The sequence below is a fragment of the Hemitrygon akajei genome, chromosome 18 (genome assembly GCF_048418815.1).
Source record: "Hemitrygon akajei chromosome 18, sHemAka1.3, whole genome shotgun sequence".
Lineage (NCBI taxonomy): Eukaryota > Metazoa > Chordata > Chondrichthyes > Myliobatiformes > Dasyatidae > Hemitrygon > Hemitrygon akajei.
Window position 1 is genome coordinate 11,314,895 of NC_133141.1, and position 24,383 is coordinate 11,339,277.

A 24,383-nucleotide genomic window follows, 5' to 3' on the forward strand; every position below is an offset into this window, starting at 1 on the left:
TGGTGAACAGAATGTCCCGACTGCCCCCGCTCGCCTATTTCAATCTCACTCTTCCACTGCGCAATCCAACGTCTCCATGGGAGCTGTGGCGCACAAAATGCTCAGACCGCCCCAGCTCGCTTCTTTTCAACTTACCCTCCTGCTATGCAATCCAATGTCTCCTCGAGAACTGTGACACGCAATATGTCCCAACTGCCCCCCTCGCTTCTTTTGAATTCTCTCCCCCACTGCGCAATTGAGCGTCGGGCAGAAAATCCCAACTGCCTTTGCTAGCCCATTTGAATCTTGCTGCCCCTCTATGCAATCCAATCTCTCCATGGGAACTGTGGTGCGCAGAATGTCCTAACAGTCCTCATACACTCCTTTTGAACTTATTCTGCCGCTACGCAATCCAATGCCTCCTTGGGACTTGTGCCGTGCAGGATATCTCGACAGACTCACTGTCCTGCAACACAATCCAACGTCTCCTTGGGACTGTGGCATGCAGAATACCCTAACTGCCCCTGCTCGCTTCTTTGAGCTCTCTTTTGCTATGCAATCCCGTGTCTCCATGGAACTGTGGCGTGCAGAATGTCCCAACGGTCCTCGCTCGCTTTTTTGGAACTCTCTCTCCTGGTGGGCAATCCAACGTTTCCTCGGGACCTGTGCTGCGTGATTGTTACACTGTGTATCTACTCTGTGTCTGACTCTGGGAGTGTGTGATGGGACAGTGTGGAGGGAGTTTCACTCTATGTCTGACTCCAGGAGTGTGTGATGGGATGGTGTGGAGGGAGATTCACTCTGTGTCTGACTCTGGGAGTGTGTGATGGGACGGTGTGGAGGGAGATTCACTCTATGTCTGACTCCAGGAGTGTGTGATGGGATGGTGTGGAGGGAGATTCACTCTGTGTCTGACTCTGGGAGTGTGTAATGGGATGGGATGCAGGATGCTTCACTCTGTGTCTGACCCTATGAGTATATAATGGGACGGTGTAGAGGGAGCTTCACTCTGTGTCTGACCCCGGGAGTGTGTGATGGGACGGTGTAGAGGGAGTTTCACTCAGTGTCTGACCTCGGGAGTGTGTGATGGGACAGTGTAGAGGGAGTTTCACTCTGTGTCTGACTCCAGGAGTGTGTGATGGGATGGTGTGGAGGGAGATTCACTCTGTGTCTGACTCTGGGAGCGTGTGATGGGACGGTGTGGAGGGAATTTCAGTCTGTGTTTGACCCTGGGAGTGTGTAATGGGATGGGATGCAGGATGCTTCACTCTGTGTCTGACCCTATGAGTATATAATGGGACGGTGTAGAGGGAGCTTCACTCTGTGTCTGACCCTGGGACTGTGTGGTGGTACGGTGTGGAGGGAGCTTCACTCTCTGTATTAATGCATTTTTGAGGGTGATAGTGGGTGAGTGTTTGAAGATTACTCTATTGAAAGCAACTTTGAATGGAACTCTAAACTTCAGTGGAACTGGAGCAAACCTGTTGCTTTGTGGGATTGGCTGTCGAGGAGGTTTCAGGGACTGGATCCAAGGAACAGATTGGTCTGAGCAGCCTCTACCTGGAACTGCTCTGCATTCCTGAGCTCTCTCTACACTCACTGTGATACAACTCCTGAAGGTTGAGGCCACAAGCCTCAATGACATGGGCTTGTTCCTCCACAGTCTTGACCAGGAGTCAGAGCTCAGCCCTGAACCCATGGATGAGCTCTGACTGAAGGTGATTATAGAAAAATAAAACATGGAACAGCCCTTTGGCCCAACATGCGAACTAATGTGCCTACTTGTGCTGCTCCATTTGCTTCCATATTTGGTCATCTCCTTCTAAACCTTTCCTATCCGTGTCCATGTCTAAATGTCTTTTCAATGTTGTAGTTGTACCCATCTCTACCACTTCCTCTGGCAGCTTATTCCACGTACCCGTCACCCTGTGTGTGACAAACCTGCTCTTCAATCCCTTAAACATGTGATCTCTGGTTTTAGATTACCTTACTCTGGGTATGACTCTCACCATGCACCTTATCTGTATACCTCAACCCTCAAGGTCGCCCCTCAACTTCCTTCACTCTGGGAGAAGCACTCCCAGCCTACCCAGCTTCTCTGTCTAACTCGAGCAACATCCCTGTAGGAGGACACCAGAGCACCCGGGAGGAGCCCAGGGGGCCAGGAGGAAAACACACAGCCTCCACACCGTCACCATGTTGCACCACTTATTTTCCCCATGCACCCATCTGCTCTCCATGTGATTCTCCCAGCATGCACTCATCCCCAGGGGGAATTGACAGTGACGTTAGCCTACACATCAGCCTGTCTGTTTGTGCGGCAGGTAGTGACTATGTACCATTGACTGTAAAAGATCCCCAGAGAAAGATTGACAACTCCTTTAAAGAGGCATGTCTTGTGATTCCATCCTCTTTCTCCCCAAACCTGAAAGGCTGGGGATAAGCCTGTTGATGCTGCCTTACAACGCTGGTGATCCAGCCTCAACCCTGCCCTGTGGAACTTACACAATCTCTCTAACCATGTGATATCCCCAAAAGCTCAATTTTTCTCTCACATTCCAAGAGATGTTGGTTTCAGTTTCCCTCCATTAGCGCTGCCTAACGCACTGAGTTCCTCCAGCATTTTGAATTTTGCTCCAGATTCCAACGTCTGCAGTCTTCTGTGTCTCCCCGTTAGTATGTTAACTGGGCACTGTAAATTGCCATTAGTGTGTATGTGAGTGGTAGAGAATAAGGGGTATTTGTTGGCAATGTGAGGGCAAAGAGGTTAAAGATTTACAGGTTAGCTTTATTTGTCATTTGCATATTGAAATATGTTGCTTGTGTCAAATCAAATCAATGGGCAAGTGTCACCATGCTTCCAGCGCCAACATAACATGTCCACAACTCACTAACCTTAACCTGAACATCTTTGGACTGCGGGAGGAAACTGGAGCATCCGGAGGAAACCCACGTAGTCATGGGGAGAACATACAAGCTCTTGCAGATGGCAGTGGGAATTGAACGTGGCAAAAAAGATTGATAGGATTGTTCTTAGGACACAACAGAGAGTCAATGAACTGAATGGACTTCCTTCTTGAGAAGATACATGGGAGCTCATTATCATCTCGGGGAACTCTGGTAGGAAAATACTCTACCAGCTCATCATATCTGGGAGGGTGCTCGTTGCATGGGTATCTCTACAGATAGGCCTTTAGCCACACATTGACTGACCACCTTCCTCATTCGCAAGACTTAGAACCATAGCAGAGACTCGGTTAACCCAATGTCCCAGAAATCCACCAGCTTCTGTTGATCTTAGCAGCAAAGGCAAGGAATGGGACCAGGACGCTGTCTAAATTAAGAGCAAGTCTTATGAGGAAAGGTTGAGTGAGCTCGGGCTTTTCTCTTTGAAGCGAAGGAAGGTGAGAGGTGACTTGAATGAAGTGTACAGGATGATAAGAAGCCCAGATCGAGTGAACAGCCAGCACCTTTCTCCCAGGACAGAAATGGCTAATACGGGTTGGGGGGGGGGGGGGGGGGTCATGATTTCAAGGTGATTGGAGGAACAAATAGGAGAGATGTCAGAGGCAGTTTTCTACACAGAGGACGGTTGGCACATAGAATATGCTGCCAGGGATGGAGGTAGAGGCAGATACATTACAGCCATTTAAGAGATTCTTTGATAAACACATGGATGAAAGTAAAATTGGGGGTTATGTGGGAGGGGAAGATTAGATTGATCTTGGAGAAAGTTAAGAGACATTGTGGGCCAAAGGGCTAGTACTGTGCTATATTGTTCTGTGTTGTTTAGGACAGGTCACCAGTTGGTTTGTGACCACTGCTTAGCCCCTGTAGGAAGCTCAGAGTGGTCCTGGGGAGTGATTGTCCCCTCTGGTTGCTGGTGTGGCTTCCTCAGCAGGGCTCAGCTAGACTTCCAGATAGAAGATGGGTGTGGCGCTCGACACATGTGGTCTCATCTCTGGCAGAGATTCCACTCACCTCTGACCTACCAGGAGACTGGAACGTTTCTCCCAGTTGATCCTTGCGGAGGGAAGGCAGAGAAAAAGCGCTGACGCTCCTGGATGCTCTGCAGATCACTGGGATCTATGACGATGAAGGGAACATCACTGGGTAAGATAAAAGGACAAACTCCATGCTTAATCCATGCACAGTCAAATCCCTCAACCTGCTCTGGAGAATACGCAGATGGAATATAATTGACCACTCAAGGAACTTCCCTGATGCAGTCACCTCCTAAAGTCAGGGGGTGCCAAGGACATGTTAAATTTAACTAGATGCTCAGCAGCAGCTGCAGAAGTTGGACCCAGGCCAAAAATCTGAACAGGTGCAGAGTCTTGAAGGTAATTGTGTGATCTACCTTGTGCAATGCCACTTCTGTCGAGGAAGGGAAAGGTTCACCTTTTCAGGGGTGGGGGTGGAGGGGCGGAGGTGGTTGAGATCAAACATGTCGTGGACCAAGTGGATGTTGTCCTGAATTAACGAGAATCATGGTGCACTGATCAAGCCACAGCATGGTACCCCTGTTGGGAGGCCATTGGGCAAAGATCTTGTATTCATGGTCAGTAGAGAGGATGGGCTCCAGTTTCTTAAAAGTAGAGATTGCAGCTCACTTTTCAAGCTGGTCCCCAGGATGGAATGATTGTCCTCTCCTCCAGTTCTGTGGGTTCTGAGGTGACTGATGTTGCAAATTTCAGGCCATTGAGAACATCCTTGACATTATCTCTGTCACTTGGTGATCTCCCATCACAAGCTTAGTATCTGTTTTGGGAGTGCAGTGTGAGACATGAACATCTCGTCTCCAGTGTTCTCCTTGGCCTCACCCAAAGTTCCAGGGTTTGGATGCATGCAAAAATATCCCAAGCCTGTAGTAACATTGAGATCACTGAGGGATGGAAAAGCCCACTCTTGATGGTGCAGAATTCCTCTTCCTGTTTGTCTGCCCAGAGAGTGGATTCACTGTTTTTTCTTTCAACTGGCCTTCTCCTGTCTGTTGTGTCTCACTCTGCAGTGATGCTGATGTCAAAGCATCTGAGCTCCCAAGGTATGATAATAAAGCAGTCTCTGTTGGGACTGTCCTGGCATTCCACATCCCAGACTTTGTATCGTGTTCTGCACCATCAAGAGAGGGCTAGCTTGTGCCTCTGTGATCTCAATGGCACTGCAGGTTTGGGATATTTTTGCATGCATCCAAACCCCAGGAACTTTGGGCAAGGGCGAAGAGGACATCTGCTCCAATGAGGTCATTGTCCCAAATGGAAACAGGCTGTTCACCCTGAATGACTTCAGCGATAAGCTGGGAAACAGGAAGTTCTGTGGCCACCAGAAGCAGGAAAAGCTAACTCCATAAGCTGCTCTTTCTGCATGATGCATGGTCCTGGCAGTTCTTCCCAGTCCAGCCTCAGCCCTGCCCCTGACACTGGCACCTGATGGGTCATATCATCCTCAAGGGAGGTTTGCAACAAAGAGGAAAGTAAGCTGTGGAGAGGATGTTACAAGACTTCAAGTTAGTGTTGATACATCAATAGGGCTTTACATCTCACCATCTACCCTGTGAAGCTCTCTTACTATCTTGTGTGTTTGAATATAGTCAACACTCATTCTTCTAAATTCAAAGAGATACAGACCTAAACTGTCAAGGCTGTCTTGATAGGACAGCCCTCTCTTACCAGCAACTAGCCTTGTGAAACTTCTTCAAACTGTCTCCCATATTGTTTTGTAGGTAAGAGGATCTCATTCTGTGGCACAAAGGACAATTCACATCCTGTTCCAGGTGACTGCCTACTGTGTCTTCTGGACCTGAGACTAATGGAACTTGGAACTAAGTTTTTCTTGTCACATATACCAAGATACAGACTTTGATGGGGGTTAAGTACAAGCGTCCGAGCAGTAGCCAGGATGTGGGATAAAATTACAACACGAGATAGAAAAGGCATGTAAAAAGAGCAATGATGTGATGGTTATGGGGGATTTCAATATGTAGGTAGATTGAGAAATGGTGCTGGAATCCAGGAGAGGGAACTTGTAGAATGCCTAGGAGGTGAGCCCACTAGGGGAAAGGCAATTCTGGACTGGGAGTTGTGTAATGAACCAGGTTTGATTGGAGAGTGTAAGGTAAAGGAACCCTTAGGATAGAATTCACCCTAAAGTTTGAGAGGGAGAAGGTAAAATCAGATGTATCAATATTACAGTGGAGCAAAGGGAATTACAGAGGCATGAGTGAAGAGCTGGCCAAAGTTGAATGGAAGGGGAGACTAGCAGGAATGACAGCAGAACAGCAATGGTTAGAGTTTCTGGGAGCAATTCGGAAGGTGCAGGATCAACACACCCCAAAGGAGAAGGAGTATTCTAAAGAGAGTATGAGGCAACCGTGACTGACAAAGGATGTCACAGACAGCATAAAGGCAAAAGAGAAGGCATATACAGTACTTTGCAAAAGTCTTAGGCACCCTAGCTCTCTCTCTCTCTCTATATATATATATATATATATTTATGTGTGCCTAAGAATCAGTGAATTCTGGAATGGTTCCAGAGGACTGGAAAATTGCAAATGTCACTCCAGTCTTTCAGAAGGGGGGGAAACAGGAAAAAAAAAAAGAAATTATAGCCCAGTTAGTCTGACATCAGAGGTTGGGAAAACAATGGAGTCCATTATTAAGGATGAGGTTTCAGGGTACTTGGAGGCACATGATAAAATATGCCAAAGTCAGCATGGTTTCCTTAAGGGGAAATCTTGCCTGTCAATCTATTGGAATTCTTTGAGGAATAACAAGCAGGATAGACAAAGAAGAATCAGTGGATGTTTATTTGGATTTTCAGAAGGCCTTTGACAAGTTGCCACACATGAGGCTGCAAAACAAGATAAGAGCTTGTAGTATTACAAGAAAGATACTAGCATGGATATAAGATTGGCTGATTGGCAGGAGGCAAAGAATGGAAATAAAGGGAGCCTTTTCTGATTTGGCTGCCCGTGACTAGTGGAGTGCTGCAGGGGTCAATGTTGGGACTGCTTTTCACGTTGTATGCCAACGGTTTGGATGAAGTAATTAATGGCTTTGAGGCCATGAGTTGATACAAAGATAGGTGGAGGGAGCAGGTAGGTTTGAGGAAGCAGGCGGTCTACAGAAGTACTTAGACAGATTGGGAGAATGGGCAAAGAAATGGCAGATGGAATATAGTGTAGGGAAATGTGTGATCATGCACTTTGATGGAAGGAATAAAGGCATGGACTAGTTTCTAAACAGGGCAAAAGTTCAAAATTCAGAGGTGCAAAGGAACTTGTAAGTCCTCACAACACACACAGATCACTGGAGGAACTCAGCAGGCCAGGCAGCATCAATGGAAAAGAGTAAACTGTTGATGATTTGGGCCGAGACCCTTCATTGGCGTGCAGGTGTCCCTGAAGGTTAACTTGCAGGTTGAGTTCGTAGTAAGGGAGGACTAGAATATAATGTTGAGACTTAAAGCATTGGTCAGACCACATTTGGAATATTGAGAGCAGTTTTGGACCCCTTATCTAAGAAAAGACATACTGGCATTAGAGAGGATCCAGAAGAGGTTTACGAGAATAATCCCAGGATTGTAAGGGTTAATGTATGAGGAACATTAGATGGCTGTGGGCCTGTACTCACTGGAGTTTAAAAGAATTGTGTGTGGGGGGCGATCCTCCCAATGTCCCGCTGTAACCTCTGACAGCCCTCCACACTATCCACAACACCTCCAACCTTTGTGTCATCAGCAAATTTACTAACCCATCCCTCCACTTCTTCATCCAGGTCACATAAAAATCACAAAGAGTAAGGGTCCCAGAACAGATCCCTGAGGCACTCCGACCTCCATGCAGAATATGGCCCATCTACAACCACTCTTTGCCTTCTGTGGGCAAGCCAATTCTGGATCTACAAAGCAATTTCCCCTTGGATTCCATTCCTCCTTACTTTCTCAATAAGTCTTGCATGGGATACCTTGAGAAAATGTCTTGCTGAAATCCATATACACTCCATCTACTGCTCTACCATATATATAACAATCATATAACAATCACAGCACGGAAACAGGCCATTCCGGCCCTCCTAGTCCGTGCCGAACTCTTAATCTCACCTAGTCCCACCTACCCGCACTCAGTCCATAACCCTCCACTCCTTTCCTGTCCATATACCTATCCAATTTTACCTTAATGTGCTTAGTCACATCCTCAAAAAATTCAATCAGGCTCGTAAGACATGACCTGCCTTTCACAAAGCCTTGCTGACTATTCCTAATCATATCATACCTCTCTAAATGTTCATAAATCCTGCCTCTCAGGATCTTCTCCATCAAATTACCAATTATAGACTCACTGGTCTATAATTTCCTGGGCTATCTCTACTCCATTTCTTGAATAATGGAACAACACCCGCAACCCTCCAATCCTCTGGAACCTCTCCTGTCCCAATTGATGATGCAAAGATCATTGCCAGAGGTTCAGCAATCTCCTCCCTCGTCTCCCACAGTAGCCTGGAGTACATCCCATCCGGTCCCGGTGACTTCTTATCCAACTTGATGCTTTCCAAAACCTCCTGCACATTCTCTTTCTTAAATATCTACATGCTCAAGCTTTTCAGTCTGCTGTAAATCATCCCTACAATCGCCAAGATCCTTTTCCATAGTGAATACTGAAGCAAAGTACTCATTAAGTACCTCTGCTATCTCCTCCGGTTCCATACACATTTTTCCATTGTCACACTTGGTTGGTCCTATTCTCTAACGTCTTATCCTCTTACTCTTCACATACTTGTAGAATGCCTTGGGGTTTTCCTTAATCCTGTCTGCCAAGGCCTTCTCATGCCCCCTTCTGGATCTCCTAATTTCTTTCTTGAGCTCCTTCCTGCTAGCCTTATAATTTTCTAGATCTCTATCATTGCCTAGCTTTTTGAACCTTTTGTAAGCTCTTCTTTTCTTCTTGACTAGATTTACAGCAGCTTTTGTACACCATAGTTCCTGTACCCTACCATTCTTTCCTCGTCTCGTTAGAACATACCTATGCAGAACTCCACGCAAATATCCCCTGAACATTTGCCACATTTCTTCCGTACATTTCCCTGAGAACATCTGTTTCCAATTTATGCTTCCAAGTTCCTGCCTGATAGCCTCATATTTCCCCTTACCCCTATTAAACGCTTTCTTAACTTGTCTGTTCCTATCCCTTTCCAATGCTATGGTAAAGGAGATAGAATTGTGATCACTATCTCCAAAATGCTCTCCCACTGAGAGACCTGACACCTGACCAGGTTCATTTCCCAATACCAGATCAAGTACAGCCTCTCCTCTTGTAGGCTTATCTACATATTGTGTCAGGAAACCTTCCTGAATACACCTAACAAACTCCACCTCATCTAAATCCTTGATCTAGGGAGATAGATGCCAATTAATATTTGGGAAATTAAAATCTCCCACCACAACAGCCCTGTTATTATTACACCTTTCCAGAATCTGCTTCCCTATCTGCTCCTCGATGTCCCTGTTACTATTGGGTGGTCTATAAAAAACACCCAGTAGAGTTATTGACCCCTTCCTGTTCCTAACTTCCACCCACAGAGACTCTGTAGACAACCCCTCCATGTCTTCCTCCTTTTCTGCAGCTGTGACACTATCTCTGATCAACAGTGCCACGCTCCCACCTCTTTTGCCTCCCTCCCTTTCCTTTCTGAAACACCTAAAGCCTGACACTCGAAGTAACCATTCCTATCCCTGAGCCACCCAAGTCTCTGTAATGGCCATAACAACATAGCTCCAAGTACTGACCCACGCTCTAAGCTCATCTGCTTTGTTCAAAATACTCCTTGCATTAAAATAGACACATCTCAAACCTTTGGTCTGAGTGTGTCCCTTCTCAATCACCTGCCTATCCTCCCTCTTGCACTGTCTCCAAGCTTTCTCTATTTGTGAGCCAACCTCTTCCCCAGTCTCTTCAGTTCGGTCCCCGCTCCCCAACAATTCTAGTTTAAACTCTCCCCAATAGCCTTAGCAAACCTCCCCGTCATGATATTGGTCCCCCTCGGATTCAAGTGGAACCCATCCTTTTTGTACAGGTCACTCCTGCCTCAAAAGAGGGCAGGATATCTAAAGACCTCGATAGAGTAGATGTGGGGAGGATGTTTCCTATAGCGGGGGAGTCTAGGGCCAGAAGGCTTGGCCTCAGAATAGAAGGATGTCCCTTTTAGAACAGAGATGTGGAGGAATTTCTTTAGCCAGAGGATGGTAAATCTGTAGAATTAATGCCATAGACGGCTGTGGGGGCCAAGTCATTGGGTATATTTAAAGCAGAGGTTAATAGGTTCTTGATTAGTCAGGGTATCACAAGTTACAGGGAGAAGGCAGGAGAGTGACGTTGGGAGGAATAATAAATCAGCCACGATTAAATGGTGGAGCAAGATCAATGGGCCGAATGGCCTAACTCTGCTCCTATGTTTTACAGTCTTATCAAATCATTACATGGTGCATTGAGGAAGAACAAGATAAAACTATAACAGAATAAAGTGTAACAGCTACAGAGAAAAAGCAAGGCAGGTAAATAATAAGGCACAAGATCATAATGAGGTAGATTGTGAGGTCAGAAGTCCAACTTATTGCAATAAGGAGCCAGCCAGTCTCATGTCAGTGGGGTAGTCACTGCTATAGCCTTGTGCCTAGTGATATGTGCTTTTGGATTTTAGTGTCTCCTACCCTTTGGAAGTGGGGGAGAAAGGAGATTTTCCTAGTTTGGTGAGATTTTTGATTATGTTGGCTGCTTTACTGATACAGTGAGATGAATAGACAGAGACCATGGAGGGGAGGCTGGTTTCTGTGATGTGCTGAGCTGTGTCCACAACTCTCTGTAGTTTCTGCATGTGATGAATCTCTGGAATTCACTGCCCCAAAGGAGAGTGGAGGCCAGATCATGGAGATAGATAAATATTAGAAAGGTTGAGAAATTGATGGTTATCCAGAGTGAGTTGAGGCTAGCATAGGTCAGCCACGATCACTTTGAATGATAGGGCAGTATTGATGGACCGGGTGGCCTGTTCCTGTTTTCTCATGCTTCTGAGAAGATATGACCCTGGCATTCCTTACAAAGGCTGATCCCTGACCACAGTTTGTAGGAGGAGGGTGTTTTGGCTGTGCAGGGAGACACATTAGACAGCCTGCAATGTAATGGCATCTGAAATCCTCTTGATGTAAAACTCTCACACACACTGAGGAATTTACCCATAGTCAGAGAGACCAGCCACTTAGAGCCTTTCTGTACATTTTCAAGATGATCACGTTGGGTTGTACAGTTGACCCTAGCCTGTCCTGCTGTTAGTCCCAATGATCACAGGAGTAGCCACATCTGCTACCCAGCTCTGTCACCAGGAAGGATAGGCCGGGATGGACTTCATGGGCCCCAAGAGCCTCCCCAGCCACAGTACAATAAAATATTCAGAGAGGAGGGTAAAGGAAGGTGTGGAAGGGAGAGGAAAACCATTAGTGCATATTACAGTGCTTGTTTGTCAGCTGGGGAGGTAACCATCAGGACAGCCGATAACTGTCTGGGCTTTCCAAAGTTCTTAAAATTTCTTCCCACGGATGCTTCCAAAAGGTCAATCTGGGGAGGGAGAAACACAGAATCTGGCTCCCTCTTAAGCCTAGCTGCCCTACACTGCAATGTTGGTTTTTCTCTACCTCTCCAATCTTACAGAGATTCTCTTCACCATAGTGTGATAGTGCAGTGAGTTCAGAGAGAGACCTGGTCCTCCGGGACAACAGCACCCAGTCCTCTTCCTGTTCTCCACCAACCCCAGCTACTCACTCAGCTTGCTCCCCTTTCAGCACTGACTCCCCCCCCCCCCCCCCATGTTGTTCTCACCCTGCATGCAGCCTCTTGCTTTATTCTCTGGGGGCTGTTCTCTCCATTATCCTTGCTCCTTTTGGGGCAAGTGGGGGAACCTCTCTGTGGATGACACCCTTGATTCTACTGTGGCACTGGCTGTTTTAGCTGCTCATATTCCGTCTTGGCATTCGGTGTAGAAACATGATGATGTTTCTGTTTGTTTTAGGAGGAGCGAAGAACTTTAAACCAAATCTGCTGAACTCCACGTCAGACTCAGACCTGATGAAGTATCGGGCGATCAGCAAAATCCCACAAATCACACTCAACTTTGTGGATTTTAACCCTGACATCATCTTGACACCGTCACCCACCGAGATTGAGATCATAGCACCAAGCAAAGTGAAGGAGAGGACACAGAATGTCACAGAGAAGGTCACACAGGTACTAGTCCTTCATTAACCCAGCCCTGCTGCTTTACTAACCTCTCTCATTATAAACCATGGGCTTGTTGGTTCTGCACTGACTTTGAACGTCCCATTCATGGAACGTGGGTGTCATCAGCAAAGCCAACCTTGTTTGCCCTAGAATGTGATGATCTTTCTTCTTGACCTGATACAGCAGGGTTTGTTCATTTATGTGCTGTGTCATGTGATGTGGGCAACCATGGTTTTTCCATGACTGTGATTGTTCATGGTAAATTTTTCTACAGATGTGGCTTCTTCTGGGCAGTGTCTTTACAAGGCAGGTGACCACGGCCATTATCAATACTTTTCAGCGATTGTCTGCCTGGCATCAGTGGTCACATAACCAGGACTTGTGATCTGCACCAGCTGCTCGTACAACCATTCACCACCAGCTCCCGTGACTTCATGTGACCCTAATCAGAGGAAAAGCAGATGCTACCTCTTGCCCAAGGGTGACCTGCAGGCAGTCAAAGTTTTCTCACTGAAATGTACTGTGGGGAACTGAACCAGCAGTTAAATCTTGCCTTGCCTTTTGCAACTTCCATGTTCCAAAGCAGCTAATGGGATAGTCTAAGGTGTAAGCCTCATGCGGCGTGTGAAGATGCAGGCATTGAATTACTAGTCCAATAGCTTCAGTTCAGCTACACCATCAGATTCACTCTGTCCCTGCCCTGGAAGCACGGAACAGGCCAGTGAAGAGGGAGCTTCACTCTGTCTAACCTGTGGCCTGGGAGTGCGTGACTGGTTGGAGTAGAGAGAGCTTCACTCTGTGTCTAGGTGCCATGGAGTTAGACAGGAGGGACATAGATCCTTTAACCTAACTCATCCATATCAGCTAAAATGTTTATCTGTGCTAGTCCCATTTTTAGAGTAATAGGACCAGGAAGCAGGCCATTCGGACCTATGTGTTCATGCTGTCTAAGATACTCATTTGCCCATATTAAAACCGCTATCCCTTTAAACCTTTCCTATTCATGTACCTGTCCAAATGTTAATATACCTGCCCCAATTATTTCCTCTGGCACCTCAATCCATATATACACCAACATCTGCACAAAGAAGTTGCTCCTCAGGTCCATTTTAAATCTCTTCCCTCTCACCCTAAATTTCTGCCCTCCAGTTTTTGATTCCCCAACCCTGGGAAAAAGACTGTGTGCATTCAGCCGTTGAAATAAGGTCACTCAGTCTCCTCTGCTCCAAGGAAGAAAGTCCTAGCCCATCCAACCTCTTCCCATAACTCAGGCCCGCAAGTCCTGGCAGCATTCTCGTAAATCTTCTTGCTCTTTTCAACTTTACCCATGCCCTGGAAATGTGTGATAGGGCACCTTAGAGAGAACTTCACTCTATATCTAACTAACCCTAAACTAGACCTGACAAGTCTTAGAGTTCTTTCCCACTAGATTAGGGGACAGTTCTGCCCCATTTATAACCCCAACTTGATGAAGCTACTGTCTCTTCAACTCCAACTCTGGCTGAACTCCAGGCCCAGATTCCTGGCCTGAGGGCATCAGGCACATCTAGTTGAGTCTTTTTCTAATGGATTACCCAGGCACTGACCCGAACCGGCTTTCTGTGATGCTCTGTTGGCCAAAGGTCCGCCGACATGGGAGTAGACCCTGCCAGCAGCAGGCAAGCCTTGCGGAGGGCAGGAGGTGCAAGAGAGCAAGCACCTTGGTTCAGTGTTTTCTGTTTACCGTCCTGACGGAGGTAATAATCCTGAGCAGGCAGCGGCTTGGCACCTTCTATTAATCAGCTGGGGAGAAAATAGCCATTCATTGGATTAGATTGTTCCAAGCACTAAATCTTTGGGTATTAATGTGACAGTCATTTCTTGACAGCACAGGAGAGCAGCGTTCACTCTGCGTTTGTCTCCCGTCGTGGGTGGTGCAGACCTTTCACAAGATGATAGAATGTGACAGGACACAAGGTGTTGTATTGTAATCAGCAAGCAGCTGATCCGCAATGGCCAGACTTTCAGTGCCTCAACCTCAGAACTGAATTTGCTGTGAATTTTGGTATGGCTGTGAGCGGGGAGGCTTAACTCTCCACTTGTCCTGTCAAACCTACCGTGGTGTCCTGGTAGAATAAATAATGAAGGCCATCAAATATCCAGTTCTGTCTTTACAGGAGCGAGGGTCACAACATCCTGCACATGGGGTAGGAGCCAGTGGAAGTGCTGGGGGTTTCAGTCGCCTGCCCCCCACCCCCAATTACAGCCACTCAGGGAGATAGCAGAATCAAACAGCTCCGTGGTTCTCATTAGACAGAAAGTCATTTGTCCCATCAGTTTCCTAGTTGTGATCCAGGCAATCTCACTCCATTATTCTTTGCACATTGTTCCCCTTGCCAATTCCGTTTAGAAAATTGCTTCCAATATAACATGTGCAGTAGGCCACTCAGCCCCTCAAGCCTGCTGTACCATTTAATAAGATCATGGTTGATCTGACTGTAACCTCAATCCTGCCGTCTCACTTACCGTTGGTAACCTCTCACCTACCCTTGGTAGCATTCCCTTCTCCCCCACCCCTGTTCACCGGGAGCCTATCCCTCCTCTCCTATAAAACATTCAAAGTGTCTGCTTCCACTGTCTCTTTGAAGAAGAATTCTAAAGACTCACTGTCAGAGAAACTATTTCACCTCATCTTTATTTTAAAAGGACACCCCTTATTATTAAAGACTGCCACCTAGTCCTAGGTTCTCTCTGAGGAAAAAATATTCCTCATCCTTCAGTTGTGAATCTGCTTTCTCTCTCCACTTGATCAAGATTTGGGCCACTTTCTGCACTGGAAATCTCCTCGTCCTCTTCCCTTTCAGGGTTTGTGACCAATGCCTTAAATCTGGTTACTGACCCTCTTGTATCTATGGAAACCCCTGTTGATTGTGAAGTTGAATCCCCTCACCCTCCACTGCCAAGAGAATAACCCCAGTTTTACTGATCTCTCCACATCACCAAAGTCCATCGTGATCCTGATTTCAGAGCTTGACATTGGCTGAGGCCAACAACACGGAAGCCAGTTTTTGTCATGGGAAGATAGTACTGCACTGTATTAAGGAGAGCCACTATGGTGTCTCTTGGCACCAGAGGATCAGGTCCAATCCTGACCTCAGGCACCATCTGTGTGGAGTTTGTACATTCTCCCTGGGACACGTAGGTTTTCACTGGATGCCCTGGTTTCCTCTCACAGCACAAAGGCACACAGACACATAGGTTAATTGGTGACTGTAAATTATTGCTCGTGTTGCTGGACGGTAGAAGAATGAGGTGACAGCTGATAAGCTTGTCAGTGGGAATAGTTTCTAGGAATAAGTTGGAGAATAGGACTGATGTTCAAAGTAAATGTCACCTTATACAACCCTGATTCATTTTTCTGTGGGCATACTGAGCAAATCTGTAGAATAGTGACTATAGCAGGATCAATGAAAGATCAACCAGAGTGCAGAAGGCAACAAACTGCAAATATAAATAATGAAAACATGAGATAATGAGATAGAACATAAGAAATAGGAGCAGGAGTAGGTCATCTGGAACATCAAGCCTGCTCTGCCATTCAATAAGATCATGGCTGATCTGGCCATGGACTCATCTCCACCTATCTGTCTTTTCCCCATAAGCCTTAATTCCCCTACTATGCAAAAACAAAAGTCCTTAAAGTGAGGTAATTGGTTGTGGGAACATCTGAATGATAGGGCAAGTGTGTGTATTTATCCCCTTTGGTTCAAGAGCCTGGTGGTTGAGGGGTAGTAACTGTTCCTGAACCTGGTGGTGCGAGTCCCAAGGCTCCTGTACCTTCTACCTGATGGCAGCAGCAAGAAGAGAGCATGTCCTGGGTGGTGGGGATCTCTGATGATGGATGCTGCTTTTCTATGACAGTGTTTCATGTAGATGTGCTCAATGGTTGGGAGGGTTTTGCCTGTTATAGACCGGGCTGTGTCCACTTCCCCACCTCCCCCCAACTCCATGTTGGGACTGTAGTCTCTTTCCCAGCACCAGCATCTTTCAGGTGAAAGCAGTCTCTGTGTGAGAGAGGGCCAGCAAATAGGGAGGAGGTGAGTGCTTGCTCTCTCCATCTCTGGGAAGATCACACTCATTCTACTGCTGGAAGTGCAGACCAGGAGACCATGCTGTATCGATCCCTCATCCACACATGTTCCTGCAGCCAACATTGCTTTTGGTCAAGTTGTGGGAGCAAGAGTAGATATGCCAGTCATTCCTTATCCAGAGATGGAAGCAGAGAACCAATGGAATAACTTCCTGTTCCCCCCTGGCCAGGACGTTTGTCTACAGAGGAATAATACAGTGGGACATATCAGGAACTGGGGTGCAGGGTCCTGCTTCCTCACATTCTGCCACAAGTACCTGGTGCTGTGCCAGCAGAATAAATTTGTGTTTACCTTTAATGACCTCAGGACATCCCAGAGCCCTGTGTGATTGACAAAGTAAATTCAAAATGTATTCACTGTGGCAATTTAATAAACAGCAGCTCTTTCTGTAGAGTAAGCTCCTTTAAACTGCAACGGTGAACACAGGGGATGTGTGCTGTATTCATAGCGTTTGGGAGGGGGCAGTCAGAGCACACACAACAGAGGTGAGTCCACTGTCTTGTGTTACACTACAGGCTTTGCTGTCTGTACAGGGGCGTGGATTGTGCATCACAGGATGTAATTGCATTTCAGGCTGCGTGGTATTAGTATGTGTGGACAGAGATCATGTCTGCAAAGTAGTGTGTGTCATGTAGTTAGTCCAATACTGAATTTGTGTAGAGTGGGGTGTATGCATAATACTGAGTATATTGCAAAGGTAGCTTGTACAATGCAAAGTGTGTTAATTCTGGTACTTCATGTGTAAGCTGTCAAATCTGTCCAGATGCTCATTAGCCACAGTTGAGCTACCAGAACAACAGATGGTGGCTAATGGTGACAAAGACAAGATAGGGAGCTACTGGCTGGTCTATCTAAAGTCAGGGATGGGAATGTTCCTTATGATTCATTTGCATTTGGAAAGGCAAGAGCTGATTAGGAAATATCAGCAGGCATGCTGATATGTGTGGAAAGTCATTTGCCACAAATTTGATTTAGGCTTTTTGAACAAGTGACAAAGAGGATTGACAAGGGCAGGGATGAAGATATCTACATGGACTTCAGCGAGGCATTTAACAAGGTCCTGCCTGGTAGTCCAGAAAATTAGATCACAGAGGATTCAGTGTGAGTCATAGAGAAGTACAGCACAGAAACAGGCCCTTCAGCCCATCTAGTCCATGCCAAAACCATTTAAAGCACCTACTCCCATCGACCTGCACCGGGACCAGAGCCCTCAATATCCCTACTATCCATATACCTATCCAAACTTTAACATCAGGACATAAGAAATAGGAGCAGGAGTCGGACATCTGGCCCGTCGAGCCTGCTCCACCATTCAATAAGATCATGGCTGATCTGGCCATGGACTCATCTCCACCTACCTGCCTTTTCCCCACAACCCTTAATTCCCCTACTATGCAAAAATCTATCCAACCTTGTCTTAAATATATTTACTGAGGTAGCCTTCATTGGGCAGAGAATTCCACAGATTCACCACTCTCTGGGAAAAGCAGTTCCTCTTCATCTCCGTCCTAAATGAAGCTCACATGCACCACTTCTGCTGGCAGCTCATTCCACACTCTCACGTCCCTCTGAGTGAAGATGAATCCCCTTGTGTTTCCCTTAAACTTCTGACCTTTCACCCTTAACCCATGATCTCTGGTTGTAGTCCTCCGGTGACTTCATGAGCCAGCCAACTGGATACAAATTTGCTTAAAGAAGGAGTCAGTGGGTGGTAGTAGAGGGCAGATTTTCAGATTGGAAAGCTGTAACCAGAGATGTATCATGGGGATCGGTGCTGGGTCCTTTACTTTTTGCCATATATATTAATGATTTGGATGTAAATGTAGGTGACGTCATTACTAAGTTTACAGGTGGTCCCAGATATGGTGGTGTGATGGACAGTGAAGGAAGTTGTCTAAAGTTACAACAGAATCTAGATCAATTGGGAAAGTGGGCAAGGGAACGGCTCTTGGAACTTAACTCAGACGAGTGTGAAGTGATGCATTTTGGGAAGCTAAACCCAAAATGGTCATACGCAGTGAATGCTAGGACCCTGGAAAGTGTAAGTGAACAGAGAAACCTTAGGGTACATGTACGTAGCTTCTTGGAAGTGGTGACACAGGTAGACAGACTGGTGAAGAAGGTGTATAGCATGCTTTCCTACATCAGTTGAGGCAATAGGTACAGGAGTTGGGATGTCAAGTTACAGTTGTACAAATTGTTGGTGAGACTGCACTTGGATTATTGCGTGCAGTTCTGGTCACCATGCCACGGGAAGGATGTGATTAAGCTTAGAGGATGCAGAAAAGATGGCTCAACAGTGTTGCCTGGACCGGGGGCCTTGAGTTATAAGGAGAGATTGGAAAGGGTAGGTCTGTTTTCCTTGGAGTGGAAGAGGCTGAGGACTAATTTCACGAGGGCCATGGATAGTCACTGTCATTTTCCCAGGGTAGGGAGTCTAAAAGCTAAGGAGAAAGGTTTAAAGATTTCTGATGGCAGATACAGAGGGTGGAGGATTTATGGAGCAAACTGTCAGAGGAGATGGTCGAAACAGGTTCTGTAACAACATTTAAAAGACTTTTAGACATGTTCAGAAGACCTTTGACAAGGTTCTGCACATGATGCTGCTAAACAAGGTATGAGCCCATGGTATTACAGGAAAGATAATAGCATGAATAGAGGATTGGCTAATTGGCAGAAGACAAAGAGTGGGAACTTTTCTGGTTGCCTGTCAGTGACTAGTGGTGTTCCACTGGGTTCAATATTGGGTCCTCTACTTTTGTTGTTACATATTAATAATCTGGATGACAGCAATGATGGTTTGATAACTTCACTCAACCTCACTTGCCCCATCACTGAAATGTTACCACAACTTATGGAGACCCTTTCAAGCACTCATCTCATCTTCTCGATATTTATTGCTTATTTATTTATTACTATTATTTCTTTCTTTTTATATTTGCACAGTCTGTTGTCTTTGCACACTGTTTGAACGCCCAAGTTGGTGTGGTCTTCCATTGATTCTGTTATGGTTATTATTCTACTATTGAGTATGCCTGCAAGAAAATGAATCTCTGGGTATGAATCTTTGATAATGAATTTACTTTGAACTTTGAACTTAGGAACTTAGTGTCCAAGTTTGCAGATGATGCGGTGATAGGTGGAGGGGCAGGGAGGCTGCGGAGGCACTTGGACAGATTAGGAGAATAGGCAAAGAAGTGGCAGATGGAATACAGTGTAGGGAAGTGTACGGTAATGCACTTTGGTAGAAGGAATAAAAGCATAGACTGTTTTCTGAATGGGCGTAAGTTCAGAAATTGGAGGTGCAAAGGGATTTAGGAGTCCTAGTGCAGGATTCCCTAATGGTTAACCTGAGGGTTGAGTTGATGATGAGGAAGGCAAATGCAATGTTAGTGTTAATTTCGAGAGGATTAGAATATAAAAGCAAGGATATAATGCTGGTACTTTATAAGGCACTGGTCAGACCCCATTTGGGCATAAGTAGGGATATTGATTGGATGGGTGAGTTGGGCCAAAGGGCCTATTTCTGTGTTGTATAAACGTAGTATGTGTGCAAAGAGTCAACAGTGTATACAGTACAGAATGTATGTAAAGTGTGTATTTGGTCTGTGTAGAGTTCAGGTTCTGTCCATGGTATATGCAGCTTGTAGGATGAAATGTACTGCACTGGGTTTGTGTAGAGTTTGCCCGTAGTATAGGATATGTGTTGAGACCCTATCAGTGAATTAGATCCTATACAGTGAATTAGAGTGTAACACATATATCACATAAAGTGTATATAACAGCATAGAATGTATACAGCACTGAGTATATGCCTCTGGAGCATAGGATAGCTGTGCAGAGGAGAGCGTGGAGAGTTTAGAATTGTTTAGGAAGTAGAGTTTTTGTATGAAGTAAAATGCATGCAGAGTGTGTGTGCAGTAGAATGTGCACAGTATAAGATTAATGTACTGTAGAGGGTTGTATAAAGTGTAGTATCGAGACACAGGCCTTTTGGGCCACCATACTGACCATCAAGTACACTCATCCCTTTCACCAGCACTTGATTGTTCATCTTCTATGCCTTGGTGATTCAAGTGCTCATCTAGATATTTAAATGTTTTACTAATGAAGGCCAGTATCCCATATGCTGTCATTACCAGTCTATTTACCTGTGCTTTGGGGATCTTTTGACATGCACCAAGGTTCCTCTGTTCCTCAGTACTCCCTAAGGCCCTACCATTCGTGGTGTATGCCTGCCTTATTAGACCTCCCAAAATGTATCATCTCCTATTTATCAGGATTAAATTCCATCTGCCTTTGTTCTGCCCAATTTACAGCTGATCAACTATCTTCTGTAACCTAAGATTATCCTCCTCACTATCAACGGCACTGCCAGTTTTTGTATCATCTACAAACTTACCAGTCATACTTGTCATATTTATAGCTAGATCATTAATGTGTATAGCAAACAGTAAGGGTGAACCACTGGTCACAGGCTTCCAATCCAAAGACAAGCCTGCCATCACTCTTTCTCTGCCATAATCAAGCCAATTTTGGATCCACTTTGTCAACTTGCCTTAATCCCATAGGCGCGAATGTTTTTGACCAGCCTCAAATGTGAGACCTTGTCAAAGATCTTGTTGAATGAATGTAGACTTCATTCACCATGCTCTTTCATCAATGTACTTCGTTACTTCTTTGAAAGACTGAAATTATACAGACTCTTCCATCCACAAATCAGTGCTGGCTATCCTTGATCATTAATCCTGTTCCTCAGAGTTCTTTCCCCATAACTTCCCGGCTTGTAATGAGAATAGAGTGTGTGCAAAAGTGTAGGGTGTATGAAGAATACAAGATGTGTCTATAGGGATTGAACAGAGTATCTGTATAATGTGTGTAGAGCCTGAAATGTGTGATTGGTGTGGAGTCTCTGGTGTGATACAGTGCACAATGTGTACAGTGGAGGGTGTTTTTATATAGTACACAATGTGTGTGGAGTGATGGACATTTGTACAGAGGAGTGGGCTTGTGGTATGTCTATAGAATGTAGTTCTGTATGCGGTGCAGAATATGTGTAGACCAGATAACGTATCGAACAAAGTGTGTGTAGAATGGAGAAAGTGTAGGGGACTTGAAAAGTACTGGGGATGTGTGACTGTGTGTAGAGTACAGGGGTGCAGAGATTGTGAGATGTTTTAACTGTACAGGGATTCTGTAGCATACAATGGGTTTATGTATGTTCTTTATACAGAGGAGAGTGTAGGGGTATATGTCATTGCAGTGTGTGCAGAGTTTAAGCTGACACAGAGTGTGAGGTATGTACACACGTGCACACACACACATTCTTTAAGTCCAGACCAACACCCTATTATCGAGTCATACAGCATGAAAACAGGCCTTTCAGCCCATCAAATCCATACTAACCACCAAGCACCCATTTACACCAATCCCACAGCAATCCCCTTGCCTTCTCCCATCAACCCTTTACGGTGTGGGAGGAAATAGAAGCACCTGGAGGAAGTCCACTTGGTCACCAGGGGAGCATGCAAACTGCACACAGACAGTGCCCGAGTGTTGATGGGAGAAGGCAAGGGGATTGCTGTGGGATTGGTGTAAATAGGTGCTTGGTGGTTAGCATGGATTTGATGGACTGAAAGGCCTGTTTTCATGCTGTATGACTTGATAATAGGGTGTTGGTCTGGGCTTAAAGAATGTGAGTGCGTGTGTACGTACCTCACACTCCGTGTTACACAGCGCATTGTAACCATGTTGCTCGTGCAGCATTTTGCGTGTAAGAGTTGCCATCAGGAGCAGCACACGGACAGCAGCAGTCATTTTAATGTGCTGATGCACATCTCTGCTGAGGGGTTGTGCGGAGTTTAAGAACTGACACTTTAGCAGCTGATCCAAGATTGTGTGTCAGAATCATCAGGACTATCAATAGAAAAAACAATGAGTGAGCTGTCGTCATGGCACCAGCTCATTGACTGCCGGGCGCTGATGTGCAAGGTTGCTTTCCGAGCTGGGCACTTCCTCGCCTGCTGTTGACTGGAAGCCCCCGCACCCAACATGAGTCTGAAGCAGAAGTTGAAACCTGTGAGTACTGTGCTGGGGGTGTCGTTGTGTGCTGGTGCCGGGGTGCAGTGTGTATAGAGCTGCTCATGGGGTCAGACTGGCAGGCAGCAGTACTCCCGAGCACAGTTCCTGTATGCACTGAGGATGTGAACATTGCTCGCAATTGTTTGCTGCCAGAGCAGCTGCTGCATTTAGCAACCTTGCCTTTCTCTGCAAACGCTGAGTTTGTCAGAGTTGTGTGAGGCAAACTCACCAAAACCTACCTTCTCGGTAGTAGTGCTGATTTGTTTCCCTCTTAGTCTTTCCTGAAGAGTCAGTCCCTTCATCCCTGCTACACTGCCTTGCTTTGCTGTGAGTCTCGGTCCTGCATAATCAATCCTAACTTGACACTTTCCCCAACAGGGTCACTAGAAGTTGGTGTAGTACGCAGTCAAATAGCCTCCTGAGGCAGTTAATTTGTGTTTATTGTCTGGTACTGTAGCCTGTGTTCATGGCGTTCTGACCAATCATCTTTGCCGCTTACCAGTTGTGGTGACTGTGTTTTGTTTGCTGAACGTGCAAGGACATGAGGGAAGGGAAAGTCAGCCAGCATTCCTGCTCCTGCTGAGTCCCCAGTGCCTCTTGCTGTGAGCATGGACATCAAGAGAAGAGGCTTGGGTTTTAGCTGCTGCGGTGCCTGTGGTCAGTGTGTTTCAGGCAGTCTGTGCCCTGTCACGGTGCTACAAGGAACCTGAGATCTGTTGTCACACAGCTGGGGATGATTGGAAGTAGATTAGTCTGTGTGTGCATCTGTCTCATTATTTCTCTGCTTTCTCTCTCTACATGTCTCTGACTCTCTTCTGTACTCTAACTATTCACTGTCTGGCCCCCCAGCCTTGCTCTCTATGGCTTTCCATTTCATTCCCTGCCACCCACCCATCCCTCATTTCCTCCCTGTCTCTTTCCCGCCCCCCCAAGTCTCTCCCTCCATCCTCTCTCTGTGTCCATCTCCACTGCACTCTCCCCATCCCTCTCCACCTCCCCCCATCCCTCATGTCATCTGCTGGATCTCTCTGCCATGTTTTGCGACTGTTTCCCTCTGCGTACACATCCCAGTTCCACAGCCTCCCCCTTTGGCTCTCTGATTCCCTCACACCTCCACTAGAGATCCTCAAATGTCACTTTTAAAATGATTGCAGCAAGGAGAAAGCTTATCAAAAGCTGCTTTTGTATCCTCTGCCACCGCAGCTGATTCACTGGTTTGACGTGCAATTAATAACCACCCGCAGGTCAGACATGCCCAGGGTCAGAGCCACAGACTGGATGTGGCATCCTGAGATAGGGGGTCTTCACAAAGAATAATTCCCGGGCACAATGAGATAAAGCAGGCTACCGCAGCACCCATAGGGTGAGGGTGAAGCAGAGCACGATGATGAGAGATAGTTTATCTCATAGGTTAGCTCCAGTGAAGGCTCATAGTTTAGCAGTTCTCAGGTGGAATGTGACAGAAGAGGCATTCTTTAAGGTCCTCGTTAACCCAAAGTTCAAAGTAAATTTATTAACAAACTGAGTATATGGTACCATATAGTACATTGAGATTAATTTTCTTGCAGGCATTTATAGAAAAAGGGTAAGAAATACAATAGTATTTACAAAAAATATATATAAACAAAGAGTGACAAACAGCCAATGTGCAAAAGAAGACAAACTGTGCATATCAAAAAAAAATACTGAGAACGTGAGTTGTAAAGAGTCTACAGGTTGTGTAATCTGTTCAGAGTTAAGGTGAGTGAAGTTACCCACACCAGTTCAGAAGCCTGATGGTTGGAGGGTAATAACTGTTCCTGAACCTGGTCCTGTACCTCTTGCCCAGTGGTGAAGAGACCATGCCCTGGATGGTGGGGGGATCTTGATGATGGACGCTGCTTTCTGGTGGCAGCACTCTGTGTAGATGTTATTAATGGTTGGGAGAT

At 46.0% G+C, this 24,383-nt stretch overlaps 1 protein-coding gene across 7 annotated transcripts in view; it reads left to right on the forward strand.

Moving 5' to 3' along the window:
* kcnh6a (potassium voltage-gated channel, subfamily H (eag-related), member 6a) overlaps positions 1 to 24,383 on the forward strand; it is a 165,143-nt gene that overhangs the window by 80,506 nt on the left and 60,254 nt on the right. For 5 of the 7 annotated variants that reach the window (XM_073070787.1, XM_073070781.1, XM_073070780.1 and 2 more), the window contains 2 exons: positions 5,702 to 5,752; positions 12,036 to 12,250. In XM_073070787.1, the coding sequence (XP_072926888.1) occupies positions 5,702 to 5,752; positions 12,036 to 12,250 (266 nt within the window). The remainder of the gene's footprint in view (positions 1 to 5,701; positions 5,753 to 12,035; positions 12,251 to 24,383) is intronic. The other 2 variants (XM_073070783.1, XM_073070785.1) reach the window with 1 other exon arrangement.